The 22,389-nt window shown below is 36.3% G+C and overlaps 1 protein-coding gene across 3 annotated transcripts in view; it reads right to left on the bottom strand.

Annotated features, from left to right (window-relative positions):
- MAP4K3 (mitogen-activated protein kinase kinase kinase kinase 3) overlaps positions 1–22,389 on the bottom strand; it is a 183,127-nt gene that overhangs the window by 65,971 nt on the left and 94,767 nt on the right. For 2 of the 3 annotated variants that reach the window (XM_005212589.5, NM_001191162.2), the window contains exons 4-8: positions 10,997–11,061; positions 5,947–6,002; positions 5,342–5,389; positions 2,902–2,944; positions 1,339–1,411 (exon numbers count right to left, since the gene is read on the bottom strand). In XM_005212589.5, coding sequence (XP_005212646.2) covers positions 1,339–1,411; positions 2,902–2,944; positions 5,342–5,389; positions 5,947–6,002; positions 10,997–11,061 — 285 coding nt within the window. Of the gene's footprint in view, positions 1–1,338; positions 1,412–2,901; positions 2,945–5,341; positions 5,390–5,946; positions 6,003–10,996; positions 11,062–21,866; positions 21,948–22,389 lie in introns of those variants that run through there. The other variant, XM_059891124.1, reaches the window with a different exon arrangement.

Consider the following 22,389-nt stretch of genomic DNA (forward strand, 5'->3'; position numbering starts at 1 on the left):
CTACATGATTCCATTTGCATGACACTGGGGGAAAAGGCAAAACTATAGAGACAAAAATTAGAGCAGGTGCTGCCAGAGGCTAGAGATGGGCAAAAATAATTTATGAAAGGGAACAAAAGGAAACTTTCCTGGGCGATGGAAACCTATGTTTCACATTGTGGTGGCATTTTTCACAACCACAGAGTTTCTCAACATTCATAGAATCGTACACCTAATAATGTTACATTCATACCTCAACAAACCTGACTGGCTAGGCTCTCACTAGACTTTAGAGAAACACAAACTAAAAAAACATGGTTCAATTGCATACATCTAACTAGTCATCTGCACAAAGAAAAGGCCTTGATCCTGTATCAGAAGACTGTCCCCTGCCAAAAAAAAAGTACTCACCTTAAATTGAAATAAAATGTTTAAGGTACATGTGCAGTGTATTAATTTTGAGATTTGCCAATATCACAGACTTTTTCAGATTAACTGAAATAACCGCCAACCTTAGTGACAGTGAATGAGAGATTCCGTAAATATTCTACATCCCTAGAGTTTAGGTGGGAAAGACATGATATGAGAGAGAGTTGAAGGAGAGTCGGAAGAGAATCATGTTAGATTCTGGAGACTGAATGAGAGCTCCTCCAGATGTTTAAAATCAAACTGAGGAGACAGGGTACCTAAAAAGAGTTGTAACAGATAACTCTTTAATCTCTTATTCCTCTCGGAAATCAACCCCAAATAATGAGAACAAAAGGAGAAATATAAACATATCGTCTTTGAAAAATCTAGAAGACATATTTGGACAGAAGTAAAATAATAGTAAATGATGTGGCAAATAGGAGGAAGGACAAATCTAAGAGCGTGTGAAGGACGAGACCAACAAGCAAGCCAAGAACCCCAATAAGTAAAATTTAATGTAAGCCAATTATCATTTTATTGATGACTAGGTTCCTTCCAACTAGTTGGTTCAAAAAGTTTTGAGCAAGAGAATACTGTGAATAATATAATGTTGAAAAATTTGTCAGAATACGGACTGACTATGAAAATATATATAATATGTGTAGGACCGAGAGTTGAGGGTTTTTGGGGGGCAAAACTTGAACCATCAGGTTTGTACCAGGTCTTCTAAAAGCCACATCAATCTTTAATGCCTTTTCCACTTAATGAAAAATAACATGGTAGAATATTCAATGATTATGTAATTCATCCACAGTGTATATACCTAAATTACTTGGCCTGTTGATGACCTCCTTAATCTGTTTTACACCATTCAGTCTATTTTTAAATAAACACTGCATACAATAATGATAGAAAAACAGAAAGTTAAATTATCAGTCAAAATAAAATTACCAATATGGTGTACCAATGAAAGACTTCCGTTTGGCAATCGTAGCTGTTATCTGAGCGGACACCCCAAAATCAGCTATTAAAAAAAGAGAGAAACATTTAGAAAATAAAACTGAAAGTAAAATTAAAGTAACATGAAAAAATTTCAGTAATTATTTTAATTAATTTCATAGAAATGAGACATTCTCAAACATCACTCTAAATTCTTTAAGTGGACTAGCATTAAAATATCACAAAATACGGTGCATGATAGCCATGTGGATTCCCATACATCCCCACGTGAATCAAACGACAACAGAAGTCAAGATCAATAATTTTGATGAAGAAACAACTGAGAGACTCTAACCTGCCAGACTTAATGTTATAATTTCTAATTCCCAGGACCTGAAATTCAAGGAAAGTCGTTGGAAGGGACCTTAAGTAGGAATATATTCCATTCATTTCCTGCCATACACGTGACAGCTGACATAAAAAAATAAATAAATAAATCTCTACTGGCAAATCTACCATGAAACGACATTGAAACAGACTTTTTCTAAAAATCTTAGAAAATTTAAAAAATCTTTTTGTAAAAATCTTACATTCTAATACCAATATCAATCACTATCAAGAAATGTATCTTTGTGTCAGTTTATTTTTATGTTGCTATTTAAGTATGTTGAATTCTGTATTTTCTAGTTTTTTAATGAATGATTTATAAATCTTTACAAACTAAGATATATATTATATATATAGGAGGTCTCTAAGGCACATAATATTGACACAAAACATTAAATTGCAGATGGAAACTGTTCACTAAGCCATCAATAGATAGCTGCTTTTCTCATATATAGAGGTGACTTAGGAAATTTTTTTTATGCAAATTATTGTACTTTTAAATTTGCTTAGTCCTAATGTAGGCTATAGATCAAAATAGTTTTATCTTATTTTTAGAAAATAAATATTTGAATTTTGATTTTATAGTGGCAGGCAGTTCAAAATAATCGTTTCAAACCTAACAGACACAGTTTTATAAAGTTACTATATTGTACATGTTTTCTATCTTAAACTTCCAAATTAAGTTAAAATTTAGGTTTTGAACTGCTTTAATCATAAGGTGACAACCAAAAGTTACAAAATAAAAGCCCATTTAGCATCTAAATCGCATTCTTATGTAAGTTAATACTGTGTTTTATTTTAAAAGCTTACGTAAGTAGGTAGGATTTTTGGCCTTATTGATTTTTTGCTTTTTGGTTACAAGGTAATTTTATACAGATTTCTTACTAGAAGTCCCATTTCTTTAGGGTTAGAGGTGAAAGAATTTTCAAGGTATATTATTTCACTATTCATTATATCATCAATCATTATTTATAACAAATCTGTCATATATGAAGGACAAATCTGATTCCCATTAAGAGAAGAGGAAACAGATACAGAGAGATTATATATGTTATGTCCTGCAACGAAAATTTCTGCCTAAAAATATATAGACACTGCTGAAAGGGGAAACCTAATCCTACAGAGTAAAACAAACTTACTATGCTTTGAAATAAATTTGTGTAAGTGATGAAACTCAAATTTACTTACCTAATTTTACATGACCATTATCCGTTAATAGAATGTTAGCTCCCTTCAAAGTGAGAACATTTTAGTTAAAGTAGGAAACATTTTATCAGACCGCACATATAATACATTAAACATACACATTTAAAATAACAAATGGCAGCCTCAGACCTAGAAATACTTATGATTTAAAGTATGCCCAATTAAAATGTTAAATAGAAATACTGCCTCTATAGGCTGCACCCGCCTCCTCCCTGGGCAACTTTTAAATGAGAAAGCAAAAATAAGCAGCCTGTATGGTTCAGGATGCAATCAATTATATAAGAGTAAGTTTGGGGAAAAAATATCAGGAAATCCCTTCCCACACCCCAGAGAGGAAGAAATAACCAAAATCTGCACCCCCTGATATTACTGCAGCTCTAAGAAGAAATGGGAGAGATGAGAAAAAGGAAAGAAAACTAGAGTAGTGATTTTAACTTGAATTAGGCCCTAGCAATCTAGACTTTTGCAAAGTCTTCGATTTGTTCTCTCCAGATTAAATTTTTTTAATTACCGTTTATATCATGTCACCTGTAGTTATGATGCTTCCTTCCTTCCATTCATCCATCCATCTACACACCCATTTATCCCTCTCTCCCTGAGAGACTACCAGCAACCAGACGCTATTTTAAGCTCTGGGGTTATAGTAACAAAAAAGTTACAGCTCTCATGGAGCTTACATCCAAGTAGGAATGAAAGAAAATCTAAAAATGAACACACACACACACACACACACTACACGAATGAATGAATGAACCAACAAATGGTTCAAAGACAGACAGAGGTAAGTACTCTGAAGATAAAGCTGAAGAAAAGTCCTCTCTAAGGCAGTGGTAATTACACAGAGATTCAGATGAAGAGAGGGTAAGAGTCATGCTAAAATCTAGAACATTTCAGTAACAGCAAAGTCCTGGGACCAGAATGAACTTGATATGTTCCAGGAACTGCAAGTTTAGTCTGGTTAGAACAGAATGAGTAAAACGAAGAGACGTGTGAAATGAGGTCAGAGAGGAAAGCAGGGGCCATATCATGCATAACTTTAATGGTCATGTTAAAAAATCTGAATATATATGGAGTATCACGGGAAGCCAATGGTAGTTTATAAGCAGAAGGGTGACAAGATCTGAGTTTAAAAGGTCACTTTGGTTGTGAGGTAGAGAACTTCCTTTGGACCACTCAAGAATGGGAGCAAGAAGACCAGTTAGAAGGCTATTCCATAAGTCCAGGTGAGATATAATAGCGACTTAGACAGGGGAGAAATAGTGGCAATGGCCAGAATCTACCTAATCAGGCCCAAACTCTGGAGTCCAGCACACAAGTTTTTGCATAATGGAGCACCAAACCTCCTGGCCAACCTGATCTCTTAACACTCTCCTACATTTTCTTCTCTTCAATCTGTAAGATGCGGACTTGACAATCCCTGAAATGACCCCAAAATTCTGATCTCTGTATCTTTGCCCACACTGTTCCCTCTGCTTAGAAAGCAGTCCAACCTCCAACAAAAATCTATCACTTCTTCCAGATCACTGAAGTGCCAATGACAGAATCTTTCTTGATTTACTTATCTTCTTAGGATCCCTCCTACCTTTGTATCCAAGGCTCTTATGTCTTTTAAGTGGCTTACAAACCATACTTAAAGCAGAGGATCTCAGCAGGTGATCTGAGAGTCCACTGAAATTTCATGCACAATTTGAAGGCATGTGCATAAGGGTATTTTCTGAGAAGAGAGTCCATGGCTTTCATCAGAGACTCAAAGAATATGTGATCCACCCCTCCTCCCAAAAGGGCTAGAACCCTTCTGTAAGAGAAAACCTCAGGAAACAGAAGGGGGAATGAAAAAGCAGGAGGTAAGGTGGGTGAGGAAGAAGAAAGGAGATGTCAGTTATCTTTGGAAATAAGCTGAGTCCTACCATCGGGGTGTTTTGCCAAGCATGTATGGGGCACCTGCTCTCCCCTGCCAATTAAAGACTAGCAGAAAAGGTCAAGGTTTAACTTACCCATCTTGATACATTATTAAAGACAGTTCCTTAAGACTGCCAAAATTAACTAAACATCTTACAGAAAAAAACCTGAACAAACATTTTGGCCAGCCAGAAACTTCCTAAAGTCTGTAAATTAATGGAAGTTATGGACCTAATTTACATTTTATAAATAAATAACCACAAACAAGATAAAATGTGTTATTAAAACATGAATCCACAATTGTACTCTTTAAAAGGCATGAATTTGATGGTATGTAAACTGTATCTCAATAGAGCTGCTATAAAAAAATAATGAAAATCTTCAAAGTATCACTCAACTTTATTATAGTAACATATTAAGACAATAAATTCATTAAATAGAATAATTGAGACAATTTTGCTCAGTTTGATCAGAATATTTTAAGAAGAAGAAGAGGGCCATTAAATAAACATATGATATATACCTTTATATCTCTGTGCATTTTTCCTTTACTGTGAAGATAGTATAATCCCTGGAGTTTCAAAAAAAAAGTCAGAAACAGTAGTAAGACTTTACTACAAAAAACACTCTAGGATTTAAAGTGGTTAACTGAGTAGTAGTCTCTCTTACTTATTTACTCATCACAGAAAGCTCTAGGGATAATCACTTTATTTTACTGGAATATCCAAAAAGATAAAAGAATCAAGAAAATGAAAGAGGCAGAGCTCACTCTGAACTGCTAATTTTCCTAAGACAAATAATTTTCACTAAACTCTGCTCAGTTTGAAATAACATTTTAAAAATAAATATCCAATTAGTATCAGAATGAGTTTCAATTTCATAAGAGCATTTAATTTTCAAGACTTTCTTTGGTACTAACAGATATATAAAAATAAATAAGTAAATCCAATTTTAGGAGGTATATTATCATACTAAAGCTTTAAATAGTTTATTTGCAAATATAATGTACAAATTCAAGAATTTTCCAAACTGGAATATTTAATCCTTATTCTACTTAACAGCTTATGCACAGTAATCAAACATTTAGTTTAATAAAGAACATTACTTTTCAATTAGCATTGAATTTACCTGTAGTGTTTCTCTGCTAACATACGCTATTTGCAGTTCTGAGAGAGGTCCCGTTACTATGAGAGGAGAAAATTAATGTTAATAAAATTACTCGAAGTGTGTTTTTTCAATAAAAGACAAAGTTGTTAAAGTTCCACTAAGCAACAGACTTAATATATTTAAGCTCTACTAAAATGTAAGGTCCATGAGGGCAGGAATTTTAAAAATCTGATTTGCTCATTGTATCCCCAGTGTTTAGAACAGTGCCCGGCATGGAAAGGCTACTGAGTAAATGTTCACAGAATAAATAAAACAGTGAAACAGTCAATGAAATTAATTTACATTTTCATTTTTTACACCTGATCATAACACCTCTTAAATGTTAAAGAAAGCACAGCCAAGATGTCTAACTAGTTTTTATTAAAACTTTAAAAAAAAAAAACTGACATAACATGTATTATTGGCTAAGTTAAAAACAATACTTTTCCCCTAAAATTATTTGCTTTATAGATATAAAAGTACACATGTTCACTATAAAAAATTTCAATCAACAGAGATAGGTCTCTTCCTGATCCAAACCACTATTACCCAATAATAAACAAAATCAACAGTGTGGCCTGTCTCTACCAGATGACTTTATGCACAGATGTTTCATACAGTGCAGGTAGGCAGTGCACACACACAGAAACATAAATGGAACCATACTACACAGACAGTTCTGGGACTTGCCTTTTTCACTTATCACGACATCTTTCCATCTCTCTCTCTCTCTATATATAGAGAGAGAGATACAGTTTAATCATATTGTAATATTTGAATAGTATTTCCTCTGTGTGCATCTGCTATGAAAAACTATGAAAAACATTCAAACAGTTTTTTTCTTTTTCACTATTAAATCACTTTAGAATATAAGAAGTAAGTTAGGTAGGAGAAACTATTCCAGAAATTGAATTAAATCCCAACGATGAAATCATATACTAGATAGTGATTTCCCACTTACACAAACTTAAAACGTTTTGTAAAAATGTGTAGTTCAGACTACTTGTATTTTACAACTGTGGGAGAGAAGAATCTACTTCACTTAGATTCTTTTAGGGACAAGGATAAATTTCAACGTCTGAGGATAAACCATATAGTAACTAATTTCTGTGGTTTATAAGCCTATTCTCATCCAGTAAGAAAGGCCTTCTTGACAAGTCTGTTCCCACAATATGACAAATAACATAACTTGAAAACCCTGAAAGTAACACCAGGTAAACATTTTAAAATAATTTTTAAAATGTCTAGCTAAGCTTATAAATAGTAAGAGACTTGCTCAGAAGCCAAAAGCAAAAAGAGAGATGAAATGAAAAGCAGAATGGTGAAAATATCAAATATTCTAGCTGTCTCTGAGGAGAAGGCCAATCTTAATAAGCTAGGGCTTTAGTTTTATCCCCTACATGGGCACAGAAGAAAAGGTTATAGGCCTGCAAAGGAAGAGTTAAAACAAACACCCACATAAAACCAGAATCCTCAAAGGGCTACATCTTCATTAAAATAGCAGATAAGCACCAGGAGATGACTAGGGATGTGTCATGGCCTGGGATCTGGACAGGGGAAAAAGATATCTTCTCTTGGAATTCATAAGGTTGCTTCTTCACTGAGGTTTAGAGTTCAAATATATATCGAAAACAATGAGGCCATTGGAGCCCTGGGGAAAATAATCCAATATTGTTGAAAGGACACTCTTTAAAGTCATATGGAACTCCCACTGAAGATGATCTCAAAATTATGAAATGAATGAGAAAAAAATTCAACATAAATATTTAACAGAGTGTAGAAACTTGTTAAAGAACATCAAACAGAAAGATAAATGTTCAATGAAAAACAGAGACCAAAAAATCTATTATGTTGCAACAGTATAAAGTTCTAATGTTAGTTCTGCAAAGAAAAGTAAACAAAAGGAGAGAAGAAGGATTTGCCCCATTGCCCCCAGCCAAGTGGTCAAAAATATGTCCATGAATTCTTTGATACAGCCCCCTTAAGAGTGGCAACTTCATTCCCTTCCTGAGAGTGGGCTGGACAAAATGACTTGCTTCTAAAGAACAAACTGTAACGGTAGTGACAGAATACAACTTCTAAGACTACACCATAAAAAGCCTATGGCTTCTTCCTTGCTCTTTGGGATCATTTCCTCTGGGAGAAATCAGCTGCCATCCTATGAAGAGACTCAAGCTGTCCTATGGTAAAATCTACATGGTAACGAACTGAGACCTCCTGCTAATACTGATGTGAGTGAATTATCTAGAAAGTAAATCCTTCAACCTTAGTCAAGCCTTCAGAGGACTACAGTTCCAGACAAGAGTTTGACTACAACTTCATCAGTGACCATGAACTAAAATCACCCATTTTAGCAGACATTTGGTTCTTCCTAAAACCTCCATAAGACTTTCGATCCACACCGAAAGGATCTTGGTATTTGTTGATATTTGGTCCTGCCCACAATGTCCTCAAGGCATTTGGTCCATGCTAAAAGATGACTGATATCAAGTCCTGTATAAAACCATGTGGCATGAACCAAACACGCTCACTGCACAGGACCAAACTGCAAGGACTTTCAGCATGGACCAAATGTCTTACGCATGTTTTGGCCTGTCCTGTAAGGCAAATCACCCAATTAAGCCACTCTTAATTCTTGACCCTTAGTAACTGTGAGATAACAAACGTTTGTTTTAAGACAATGAATTTTAAGATCACCGTTGCACAGCAACAGATAACTAATATGGTTCACCTTTTAAGAAGATTTAAATGCAAGAAAAATCACACTGAGTAGATGATGGAATTAAGGACAGTAAGAAAAAATATAAAAATTCACTTAATGGTGCTTCAGAAATAAACAGAAATAATTTTTTAAAAGCTGCTTTAATAAAAAAAATTGCATAATGGATCAAAATATAATTTGTATATGCCAGCAAAGCAACAAACAAAAACCCCATAAGCACTGTGGTTATTAGAAAAGTAGAACATCTCTCTGACCAACGAAGGTAATTCAGCGTATTTTATACTACTCCCAATGGAATGACAACACGATGAAAGAGAGAGAGAGGAGGAAACAGACACACGCACACACAGAGAAATGGAAGTACACGTCTTATATGGTTATGTGAGTAGACAGCACTGTAGACCACAGCCAAAGAGAACTATACATTGCCATGAGGAGGCTATTCGATAGAAACCTAGGTGAAATCAAAGGAGTGAATGCAGAGAAAGAGGGTTTGGAGCTGTGTATAAGCATGTATATTCTCAGCATGTATGTCTGACAGCACGCAAGTTAATACAAGATTATTTCTTCCATAGATTCTTCATAAACAGATCAGTACCAACAAATTTATATTACTATGTTATTTCCATCAGAAGGTTGATATGGAAAGATAACATGACAACCTATTTCTGTAACAACTGTCTTTCTTGCTTCCTAATGAAGAAAGCAGAATCAGACATCTAAGACCAATCATATATATCTGATGAAATTATGAAGCAATCTAAGACCAAAAAATAAGTATGCTTCAAAAAACTAAAGATGCAAAAGAACGGATGAAAAATTACAAGACAAGAATAAGACAAAAAATTGAAGGAGACCTGAAACAGAATCAATTTTGGAAATGAAAAATACAGTCACCAAAAATTAAAACCTAATGGATGTACTTATCACATGTACACGATCAGTGAACCAGAAGATGGCTATGAGTATCCTCAGTGTTCTGAGGGACTAAAAACTGGAAAATATGAAGGTGACTTTAAGAGACATGGAATGGAAATTCTAGAAGGAGCAATCAGAGAAACTGAAGGAGAATCTATTTGAATAGACAGTAATTAACCATTGTCAGATTTGATAAAAGAACTAAAATCTCATATGTAAGCACTTTAAGTCCCAAGCAGGAAAAGTAATCTACACTTAGATACTAGAAACACCAAAAATGAAGAGAAAAATCTTAAAAGCAATTAGAAAGAAAGGAAGATTACCTGCAAAGGATCAACAGTTAGCAGAAGGTACCAACAACTACACAAACTAGAAGACAATGGGCCAGTATCTTTGAAATGCTGACAGAAAACATCTGTCAGTGGAGAAAATGTGCCTATGTCTGCTTAATCTATCATTTAAGAATGAGGATCAAAGACTGAGTTTACCACCAGGAGACTTAGTTGAAAAAAACTTAAGAAAGAAGGAAATTAAATCAATAAGTAACACAGTAGAGAAATTAGTCCAAATGAAGACAATAAAAGGGGAAAATAGCTTTTAAAATTTATAACCAACTTCCAGAAACACTATGTTCTGTAATGCAAATGGTGCCAAATATTTTTCAATTTTCACTGAACCTTTGACATCAAAATGTTATTAATAAAAAGGAAAAAATTATCAAATAGAAAGAATAGCCACACTTAATAAAAAATATTATCAGAAAATAAGTAACTTTTCATAAAGCAGAAATACTCAATATTCTCATGTTTTTCTTTCTGACTTTTTTTTTTTTAAGTTCTCTGACCAGGGATCGAACCCATGTCCCCTGCAGTAGAAGCAATGAGTCCTAGCCACTAGACTACCCGGTAAGTCCCTCTTTCTGGCTTTCGAGGCTCTCTGGATCTGATCCCAGACACACCCCAGACATTGAGAGTGATCTCGAACCACACCTTCATGTCACCGTGCTGCTGCCTCACCCCCAGGAGCGCACATCTCCCTCTTCTTTGTACCCAAAGTTCACCAATCTTTTAAAGACCAATTTAAAGCCCACTTTCTTCATTATACCTTCTAAAGCACTTCTGGAAAATCTATCATTTCCTGTTTCCTATTCCAACTGAACTAACTATATATAAAATGCCTTCTTTAGAATTAGCAAATAATTCCACTGCATGAAGCTTTCTAACTTAGAAAGCAAATGCTCCTTTTGCCTGTATATATCTTAAATTTCCTTATGTATCCATACAGTATAATGATAAAACATACTTTCCACAAAACACTGATGTTTAATATAGTAAATAACTGCATTTTAAGAAAGTCTACTTAATCTCTTTAACATACAACTTTTGGTCTTACCATGATAAATATCCTGTAAGGAACCACCTCCGCAAAACTCCATGCAAATCCAAAGTTTATCTCGCCTATAAAAAGAAAATAAGCATTATCACATTTTCATGATTAAAACTACTTGAAGTAACAAGTATTGGAAGGCTGTATGTTAATACCTTGAAAAACCACATAAATGCAATGTGCTATTTAAGAGAGAAGCTAATCTCTATGAGTAAACGAATCTTCGATACTTATGTGCTACTGTAACTCAACCTAAGGTTTTAATTCTTAAAATACACCTTTTGCAGGATATAAAGATGTCATCCAGCACATTCAAATGAGAGAAAATGTCCCTTTAGTTAAAAACTTCCCTTCCATCAGTTATCCATCTACCTTATGACTGTATTATAAAAGTTAAATGCTAATTAGAAGGTTCATACCAAAAATTATATAGAAGATTTATCACACAGAATAGCAATATATCTTAAACTACATCACTTTGATGGCGCTCTTATCAACAAAACAGACAAAATGTAAATTTTACCCTCATATCTAGACTCAACAAAGATCTTTCAAAAATAACCTTTGTTAAAAATTTATCACTTAGAACAAAAGAAAAGAAAAGAAAAACTATCACTCACTTGTCTTTAGTAGAATTTCTCTCTCACATTTACATTATAAGACAGCATAATCATAAGTCACAGGAGAAATAATTAGCAAAGAAATAATTGCTTATTCCTTTGTTCATTCCTTTGTTGAATCATTAATTACTTCATCTCAAAACGTACCAGGAAATGTACTATTCTTGGGGGCCAGAGATGAGCAAGCTCAGTCTAACACGGAAGATTCTGCCTTCATAATAGAGACATAATAGAGACATATGTCTGTCTCTCTCGCCCCTGTATCGATAGTGCCTAGGTATCCAGCAAATGAGTATTTATTCTATAAATGAATGAATACATGAGTGAGTGAAAGAATAAACAAATTGATTAGATCCAGGGTCAGCAAACTATGGCCAGTGGGCCAAATCTAACCTGCTGCCTGATTCTGCACAGACCAGGAATTATGAATGGTTTTCATATTTTTAAATGGTTGGGGGAGGGTTGTCAAAAGAAGATTTCTTGACATGACAATTATGTGAAATTCAAATTTTAGTGTCCGTGTAAAGTTTTACTGGAACACAGTCAAACTTGTTCACTTACATATTATCTGTGGCTGATTTTTGTACTAAAAGCAACGGTGAGCTATTGTGATAGAGAGAAACACACAAAATCCACAAAACTTAAATGGTTTACTATATGGTCATTTAAAGAAAAGGTCTGGTGACCCCTTGACAGAATTATAGTTTGATTAATGGACAATCCGGCCTTGTATAAGTTCTGCAAGAACCTAGAGGTAAAAAAACTAGCAAAGTTAAGGGATATTTAAGAGAGGAAAAAACATTTGAGTTGGGTCTTGAGGTTAAAGTAGGAACTCACTGCCAAGAGACATGGAAAAGGTCTGTGCAAAAGAATGAAAATCTGAAAGAAGACCCACATTTGAGAGACTGTGGATGATTTAGCATGAGCTGAATTCAGGCTACCTGAAGAGAGAGTGCAAGACATGAAGCTAGAATGGGCTGAGGTCATACTGTAAAACAACGGTCTGTTTGTGGATGCCTTGGTTTAGTTCCCTTCACCTGGAAGGTCTCTAGTTTGTCAGTGTCTCTTAAAACGTGGCACCCAGAGTTAAGTACTATTCAGAGTACAGCACGTGAAAAGTGAAAGGCGTTCAGGCGTGTCTGACTCTGCGAAATTCTCCAGGCCAGAATACTGGGGTGGGAAGCCTTTCCCTTCTCCAGGGCATCTTCCCACCCCAGGTCTCCCACATTGTAGGCAGATTCTTTACCAGCTGAGCCACAAGGGAAGCCCTCAGAGTAGTACATGAACAGTATACTAACAAGTGGACACGTATGGCAGTGCTGGTATGATGAAGCAGACCTGAGAGCTGAGCTGACCTGGTTGGGTACAATGGACCATGGACCATGTAACAAGCGAACACAAACTATTAAAGAGTGTGGTCAGCAAACAAGAGTACAAACTGCCATGATTCTACAAAGTTGAAGAGAGTGAAGCCCAGCGAAAGAAATCAGGACCTCACATTTACAGGTGGTCCACGCACCGACGAAACTGAGACATGGCAGCTGATGGTAAAGTATGACCTAGCTGGGCTTCTTAAGTGGCTCAGTGGTAAAGAATTCACTTGCCAATGCAGTACACGTGGGTTTGATCCCTGGGTTGGGAAGATCGCCAGGAGAAGGAAATGGCAACCTACTCCAGTATTCTTGCCTGAGAAAGCCCATGGACACAGGAGCCTAGCAGAATACAGTCCATGGGGTCACAAAGAATCAGACATGACTTAGCCACTAAACAACAAGAAGTGAGGTTACTAATGAGCTTATGCTATGCTATGCTAAGTCACTTCAGTCGTGTTCGACTCTGTGTGACCCCATAGACGGCAGCCCACCAGGCTTCCCGTCCCTGGGATTCTCCAGGCAAGAACAATGGAGTGGGTTGCCATTACCTTCGCCAATGCATGAAAGTGAAAGGAGAAAGTGAAGTCGCTCAGTCGTGTCTGACTCTTAGCGACCCCATGGACTGCAGCCTACCAGGCTCCTCCGTCCATGGGATTTTCCAGGCAAGAGTACTGGAGTGGGGTGCCATTGCCTTCTCCACTAATGAGCTTAAGAAGTAATTTTTCCACTGGTGACATGAATAGCTATGTATACTGCTCAGAATTACCACCTGGCACCTCTCTGCACCTTTGGTTGCACAGAGAGGTGTAAGGCTCAGGCAAGTCCATCAACTAATATTCTTTGAAATGATGCTTAGACTATAATTCAATATGTATAATGCAGGATTTCATAGCCTGATCTCTCTAGACTGAATCCTTTCTTTAGGACAATCGTTTTCAAAGTATGGTCTGGGGCCCTCTAAGAGTGCCAGAGATCCTTTCAGTGGGTCAGCAAGGTTAAACCCATTTTCATAACAACACTAAAAATTACTTGCCCTTTGCACTCTTTTTTGAGAATACAGTGGAGTCTTCCAGAGGCTGCAGAAGTGAGATGATGATGTAAGTCCTCTGATGGCTACTGGGATATGTGCTTATGTATTCTTGTTTCAAATGCGTCTCAATTTTATCTCTAATATAGTAAGTATCAATAGATATGATCCATAGAAACCAAAGCTCTTTGGGGTACTCAATAATTTTTAAGAGTGCAGAAAAAAATGAGCTTTCAGACCAAAATGTTTTGAGAACTACGGCTCTAAAATATTTTCACATCTGTTGCACATGAATCTGATGTAAAATTCCTGTTGCAAGTGATTATGCAAACAGGCAGCAGGGACTTCTCACACCTTACAAAAACTGGCTGAACGGTTGTTCTGGGATCTGCTTAGGATAAACAGAAATAACATGTAAACTGCTTAGTAAAGGACCTCGAATTTAATAAGCCCAATAAACGTTAAGCCATTTCTACTTCTTTTCTTATATTTCATCTTGTTGGGCAGTTATTTACACTGCTTACAATGCTCCTAGAACTCAGAGAACGTGTAAATAGATAAAACTGCCCTTTTCTAAGAGGAAAAAAAAATAGGAGAGAGATGGGATTGATTTGATGTAACTTCTTACTAAAGTTGTGTTAATCACCACTTCCTTCTTGTAAGTGCTAATTATGTGATTAATTATCTTAGATGCTTGTTGGGGACAGATGACCGACAAGTTTAACGGTCTGTATTTTCTAAAAATCACCTTTTCCTTTCCGAATTGGTCAATGTGATCACTGATCTTTTGACATCTCTCCTTTTCGTCAAAAGGCACTCACTGACAGTGGATGGCCATCGTGTCTGCTATATTTTCAGTACAGTAATGAGATATACTTTATATAAATCTAAAAAGGCTTGGATTCAGGTAGTGTCTAGTGTTCTGTAATTATCTACTCATCTATCTGTGCTTTAATTCCTTCTTAATAATGCTTTTCCTACCCTTGCTACTTTGAAAACAATTCTCCTTTAGTAAGGAAAATGGATGTAGGAAATGAGTTCTCTGCTTTTTAACATATTTCAGTATCACACCATCCTCTCCTTGAAGTTGGTCTACTCCTTTGCCTACCTTGCTTAAAAGTACAATTTTCTCTTCATTCTATGTGAAATGACTTTCCAACTTACACACTGAGGGAAAAAATTGTAATAATACATTTAAAATTTTACTTTTCAGGAGGTATAAAATACTTCACCTTTATAACTCTCTATTTAGTTAACTCTGCTATTATAAAAAATGTTTGAATATTCTGAGTTTATTAGAAAAATGACTTCCATCTGTTCCATGAATGTCCCTCTTGTGATGGTGAATCTTCATTTGCTTTTGGTCATTCACCAAGCCATCTGTCTAACAGGAAAGAACTTGAATCACATTAGTCCACTTTATGCAGGCCAATAAATTATAAAATCTTTGTCCCTGGGTATTTGGGACTGAAATACAATTAATCACTGAGGTAAATATATGTGTCTCTTAATTCCCTGACTCAGCAAATCCTTAGAATTCTTCTTTCTTATCCTCTAAAATCACTGTTCTATTTGACAAGGAATAGAAAAATAAATAGGGGCAAAATTCACTATTCTCACCTTCTAGTTCGGTGTTTACTAGAATATATATTTCACTGAAGAGTTTATCATTTCTATCAATACAACATACCTTTTAACCTTCCCACACCAATTGAACAAACTAAGCATAATTATTTATATATTTTGCCAAAATATAAAAATATTTTAAAAGAAAAAATGTGAGCATGATCACCAAGGATAAACAGCTCTTGAATGTCTGCTACAAACGGGCACACCAAGTCGTTCCTCCCACCCCATGTGAAAAATGTAAAGTTCACTAACTGCTGGGCGTTTTAATTTAGGATGACTTATTTTAATGTGAGCTGAATTTAAAATGTTTTGGTTCATTTTTAAACATATGCAAAAAAAAAAAAAAAAATGACTGCCTTTTGTATATGGAACCCATCCACCTGCTTCCCCTTTAACAATGAGGGGTAGCTATGTATTCAGGGGATACAAGGTGACCTATTTCTCTGTAATTCTACCTAACAAGCCCCAGTTTGGCATAATATCTGACCAAGAATGGACCATAGGACAGCAGCTCTATGTGAAGCACGCTCCCTCAAAGTTAACGGCTGGACAGTGAAATAAGTTTTAGAAATGTCATATATTAACCTTCTCTTGGAAATTAACAATGCCACTGATATTTAAAGGGCTCTGAGAAAACCAGTGGGGTTGGGGGAGACAGAGTACAAGGAGAAATGGAAGGAGGAGATGCAGGAAAGGGAGGAAAGGGTGGGGAAACGAGGACGAAGAGAAGAAAAGGGGGAGGAGGGGAGACGGAAAAAGCTGGGAAGGGGAGAAGGGAGAGCAGGAAGAGGAGAACAAACAGCAGAAGGCGCGAGGGAAGACAAAGATAAAGAGGAAATACAAATTCTCTGATTTGCTTCGCCCCCAAATTATTTTTTCCATAAACCCACATATGAGCACCCCTCAAAACAAATGTTCGGTAGAAATACCTGAGCAATACTGGTGTAATAAAGTACCTTGTAAGGTAGTTCCATCAAATCTCTCACACTTAAAGAGGACTATTAGGGATTACCCAGTGAAATTCGAATGAAATATCTTAGTTTAACTGATAGTTTTGTATTAATGCTAATTTCTTAAGTTTTGACAAATGTCCCAGGGTTATGCAAGATGTTAATATCAGATAAAGCTGAGGGAACTCTTTGTACTATCTTGGCAACTTTTATGTAAATCGAACATATTCCAAAATTAAGTTTCTTTTTTTAAAAAAAGATGTGTGTGCTAGTCGTTTCAGTCATGTCTGACTCTTTGCAACCGCATGGACTGTAGCCTGCCAGGTTCCTCTGTCTCTTTCTCCAGGCGAGAATACTGGAGTGGATTGCCATGTTCTGCTCTAAAAAAGAGTAACTAGGTATAAATTAAAATGACTTAACTGTAATTTTAATTTTCATAGTGTGAACATTCAAAAAGGCATTTTTAGTTAAGATTCTGTGGTTTCCCTGGCAAGTCCTCTCTCTGGCTCTAGAAAAAAAATTTCTTCCACTTTCTGTACAACTCAAGAGACTACCATCTCTTTCTTGGATTACTGTAATAAATATACTGTATAAAATTAACTGACTCCTTGTCTTACTCTCCTTCACTCCAAGTTCCTCCCCCACAGAATATACTATCTCTGAGTTAAAGCCTTCCAACAAATATGCTCTACACTTATAGCTCTTAATTAAGGCATAAAAGGTTTCTTTCTTTGCCTAAATCTCCTCGGCCTTACCTTCTGAACTACACCCTTTCCCCTTAAGCTTTAATGTGAGATTGTTAGCTGTCTCCTGAACACTTCATGATTTTTTCATGCATGCATTTCCTTTGTCAGAAATTATAATCTTCTATACACATGCACACACCACAGTAAATGTTTACTAACCCTTTAACACCATTTGGGAATCATATCATTCAAAGAGCTCTCTCTGATTCGCTTTAGCAAAATCAGATACTCTACCATCTTTACCACTTTGTAACTGACATCAAAATGATTACTGTACTTAGCATATTGTGTGTCAGTCATTTCTGACTCTTTGCAACCCAATAGCCTGTAGCCTGCCAGTCTCCTCTGTCCATGGGATTTTTCAGGCAAGAGTACTGGAGTGGGTTGTCATGCCCTTCTCCAGGAGATCTTCCTAACCCAGGGATTGAACCCAGGTCTCTGATGTCTCCTGCACTGGCAGGCAGGTTCTTTACCACTAGCGCCACCTGGAGGGCCTCACCTAGCATGCTGCTGCTGCTGCTGCTAAGTCGCGTTAGTCGTGTCCGACTCTGTGTGACCCCATAGACAGCAGCCCACCAGGCTCCTCCATCTCTGGGATTCTCCAGGCAAGAACACTGGAGTGGGTTGCCATTTCCTTCTCCAATGCATGAAAGTGAAAAGTCAAAGTGAAGTCACTCAGTCGTGTCCACCTAGCATAGCATGTTGCAATTATTTGCTCATGTTTGTTTTTTCTATTTGATAATAAGCTCCTTAAAGGCAAGGGCTGTTTTATCTATCTTAACATCTCCAGAAATCAATACAGCACTCCAGACATTCTAAGAAATAATATAAAAACACTTTGTAAGTGGTGGTGATTTAGAAGTATATTATTACTGTAAATTAAATTATGTTCAAGTACGTTAGATTTCAAAGGTTTAAAATATCTCATCATCTAAATAAAATTGTTTTTACAAATCTGGCTTTGATCCTCCAAAGGCTTATCTTTTGAGGAGCATTTGCTGTTATTCAAAGGATACGCTGGGCTAAGGAAAGCTCAGAAGCAATCTGAAGTCAAAATCATAATTTGCTTAAAAGAAACAATAGTTAAAAGAAGCTTAAAAGAAGTTCTTCTAGGAATAAAGAATAGGCCTATAAGTGATTTAAATCTGTTGTTTTATAAATATATACACAGAAATACATAGATAAATATATATACAAAACCAGGACTATTTACTTTAAATTTCCAAAGAAATGTTTTATATAGTCAGCTGTTATTGCATAGTATGCATAATTAGGCACTCAATAAACACAGGCCTTTAAAATATTTTTTAAAATTTTGTATTGGAGCATAGTTAGTTTTGAATTAGCTTCAGGTGTAGAGCAAAGTGATTCAGCTGTACATATATATATATTTATTTAATAAACATGAATCTGAGCAAACTCTGGGAGACAGTGGACAGGGAAGCCTGGTGTGCTTCAGTCCACAGGGATATAAAGAATCAGACATGACTCAGTGACTGAAAAAGAACAATAACAATTCTTTTTCAAATTCTTTTCCCATTTATGCTATTACGGAATACTGAGTAAAGTTCTATGTGTTTTATAGTAGGTCCTTGTTGGAATAAACACAGGCTTTTAAGGATATTGAAGAGCAAATAAGGAAGGCACCATCAAGAATATTAGGCTCCTGTTTTATAGGAGGCTCAGTCTTGAGATTTCCTTGGGAAATAATCATAGCTCACTATAATCCTATTATAAAATATGCTTCTGAAATTAATTATATGCTGGTCATCTATTCAGTAAATTCAAGGGTTAAGTGTAATTTTCTGGAGGGGAAATTTATTAACAAACTACATTAGTTCAATTTCCTCATTTTTTGGCCTAAATTTGTTATACTAGGCTACAATGGCAACAAGATAGAAGAATGTCACTAAGAACAATATATATTTTAGAGGGCTTGTATCAAGTTCAAGCAAACAAGCTCCTTGCCTTCTGTAAAATCATTCAGTAATGAGAAAGAATCCAAGAAACCATGTTTCCTTGGAGACTAAATCTGTCCTTTCTGGACGATGTAATGCTGCTGCTGCTGCTAAGTCGCTTCAGTCGTGTCCAACTCTGTGCGACCCCATAGACGGCAGCCCACCAGGCTCCCCCGTCCCTGGGATTCTCCAGGCAAGAACACTGGAGTGGGTTGCCATTTCCTTCTCCAATGCATGAAAGTCAAAAGTGGAAGTGAAGTCACTCAGTCATGTCTGACTCTTTGTGACCCCATGGACTGCAGCCTACCAGGCTCCTCCATCCATGGGATTTTCCAGGCAAGAGTACTGGAGTGGGGTGCCATTGCCTTCTCCAGGACTATGTAATACCTATACCTAAAAAAATGCTGGCGAGGTACCTGCAAAGCCAGGTTTAAATCCCAGTGCCTACAATGAGTAGTTGGATAACCTGAAGAAGTCATTTATCCAGTACTCCATCTTCCCATCAGTTAAAAAAAAGCGTGGGCTAAAGTGACAAGACCTCTTAGTCCCTTCCAGCTCTAACACCCCACAAGGCTAGTGATCATTATCCCAGAGTCTGAATTTGGATGGGTCTAGACTTTACCTAGGGAAGCAGGGAAGAATTTATTGAAGAAAAGAGAAAGAGAGGATTAATTGCTATTTTATATTAATAACTACCATTTGCTTTCATATTACTTTCATCAGCTATACAAGTTACAGAATAAAACTATCTATTTAAACCAACAGTACTGGGGATTCCCTGGTGTTTCAGTGGTTAGGACCTCGAGCTTCCACTGCAGTGGGCATGGGTTTGGAGCTAAGATCCCACATGTGTTGCCGTGTGGCAAAAAGAACAAAAAAAGAACAAAACCCCCAAAACCTACCACCAACAAAACAACAAAAAATCCCCCTAAAAAAATCCCAGTATTCCTATGTCAAATCATTCAACTCCAAATGAACACAGCCTCACTTAAAAAAATAATAATAATAACCTCAATTTTGTCGGTTTCATTATGGTTTCTGGACAGTTTTGCCCTTTGCATTCTTATATTCAGATTAAAATAAAAGTACCCTCTTTAAAAAAAAATCCATCCAGTTATACACATAACAGATATTTGCACACTTTTCTGTATGTATGTTATCTTTCAATTTTAAAAGTTTACTTTTCAAAAAAGGGTATTCAAAATATAGTCAGAATACATGTTTCCTGAAATCTAAAAGGAAGTACTATTTTTGTTAGGCATAACCTCAAACTGACTCTCTTGCAGCAAGTCTCAAAGTTAAGGTTAAAGAGTATGTGACTACAAGCTTGTGCTCTTTTGCCCAAAGCCTCAACAAAAATGGATATAAACTCCAAAGGAATTCTGCATTCTGGTAACAAGATCAAATGTTCTGCTGCTTAACCTGTGTGAGAAGGCTCCTGCCTAAGGAAGCCAAAAAGTCTAATGTCCAATTTAGTGTAACACGAGCTTGGCGGATTTTCTGGGGCAGGGCAGGGCAGGTGGTAAGATGTGAAATGTTAGAAGTTTATCTGGTCAGCTCTTTTGCCAAGAAGTAGAAAGGCCAAGTCAAAAGTCATGTGATTCACGAGCAAAGTATCACACAAAGCTTCTGTAAATAATTTGAAATGAGACTGGGAACTAAATACTTGGTAGGAAACTCTCTCAAACACCTTATTTGTAAAACTGGAAGAATATTTACCAGAGTAAAATTGTTAACAGCATTGTTGAAAAAAATCAAATAAGGCACGGACCTGATGGTATTCAAAAAATAGCTAATAGTAATAGCAATTGTACCAATAATAGTAGTAATAGCAGTTAACATTTATCAAGCATTTATTATGCTGTAATCATTGTTCTAAACACTTGTATTTACCAATTACCCTCATTTGCTATCACATCATGTATCTGTTATTATTATCTGCATTTTAGAGATGAGCAAACAGAGGCACAGAGTGATTAGGTAATTTGCCATAATCACACAGTTAGTAAGTGATGGTGTCAGGATTCAACCAACCTGATTCCAGAACTCTAGGCTCTCTGAACTAGCAACTATACTACTGTCTCCTTCACAGAAAGACCACCCCAAGGTTGACGTGTAAATGGGTGCAGCTATCTTGGAATAACAGTTAGACTGTGGATGGTCCCTTACTTCTAGAAGACTCAGGCCATGTTTGAGAAATACTCAGTTTAATGTCTTTGGGGAAACACAGAAACTCTTAAATTACCTATTCTTCCTTGGAGGAAGAAAACTTTGTAATACTTCTCCCAAATGAGTCTAAGCAGGGTCATTTTGTTAGAACCAAGAATAGTAAAACAAATTGTTTTGAAATAATTTTAACATATTGATAGCAATCGATTATTTGTATCATGAATTTAAAAGATTTTAAGAGACTTCTTTGAGCTGATAACAGTAACTGCCTGTGCTGGGTCTGTCCATAAAATAAAAACGGATGCAGAAATGGTTGTTAAGAGTATTGTCTGAACCACTCAGCATTAAAGCAGTTTCAACTTGGTTGTTAAAGAACCCATTCAAAATGTTTAATAGTCACTGACCTGGGGGTAGTACCTGTCCCTATGTGAACTAAAGTCTCCATTAAACCCACCCTTCGACCTCAATGAAGGTGGGCAATCAAAGCTGTCCAAGAGTAGTTAGAATCAAGAAGAGTTGGTCCGGCTGGCTTTTCACAAGCTGGAAAGAAGAGAGGGCAGAACTGCCCAGTCTTTTGCATATGCTGTGCCTGCATCAGAAGAGGAGAAGTGTTTTGTACTTGGCTCATAGATGGAAGGGGCGCTGTAATAAGTTACATCCTTATCTTACTTATCCTACAATGTATGGGAACCAAACAGGAGTTTTTTTTTGTTTTTTTTTTTTTAATACCTAAGAAAACATTCTGCAATCCCCCCTTTTGGAAGGAACCTTGAAAACAATTAGGTCACAGTATTCAACTTATAACTACATACAGAAGTGAATGAAACACAAGATTTGACCTTGAGGTCATCCCCTATGGAATATGATCTGGGAAACCCAGCCTGGTCCTGCCAACCAAAACAAGGGGTGGTAAATTCAGTCTTTCTA

The sequence above is a fragment of the Bos taurus genome, chromosome 11 (genome assembly GCF_002263795.3).
Source record: "Bos taurus isolate L1 Dominette 01449 registration number 42190680 breed Hereford chromosome 11, ARS-UCD2.0, whole genome shotgun sequence".
NCBI classification, from domain to species: Eukaryota; Metazoa; Chordata; class Mammalia; order Artiodactyla; family Bovidae; genus Bos; species Bos taurus.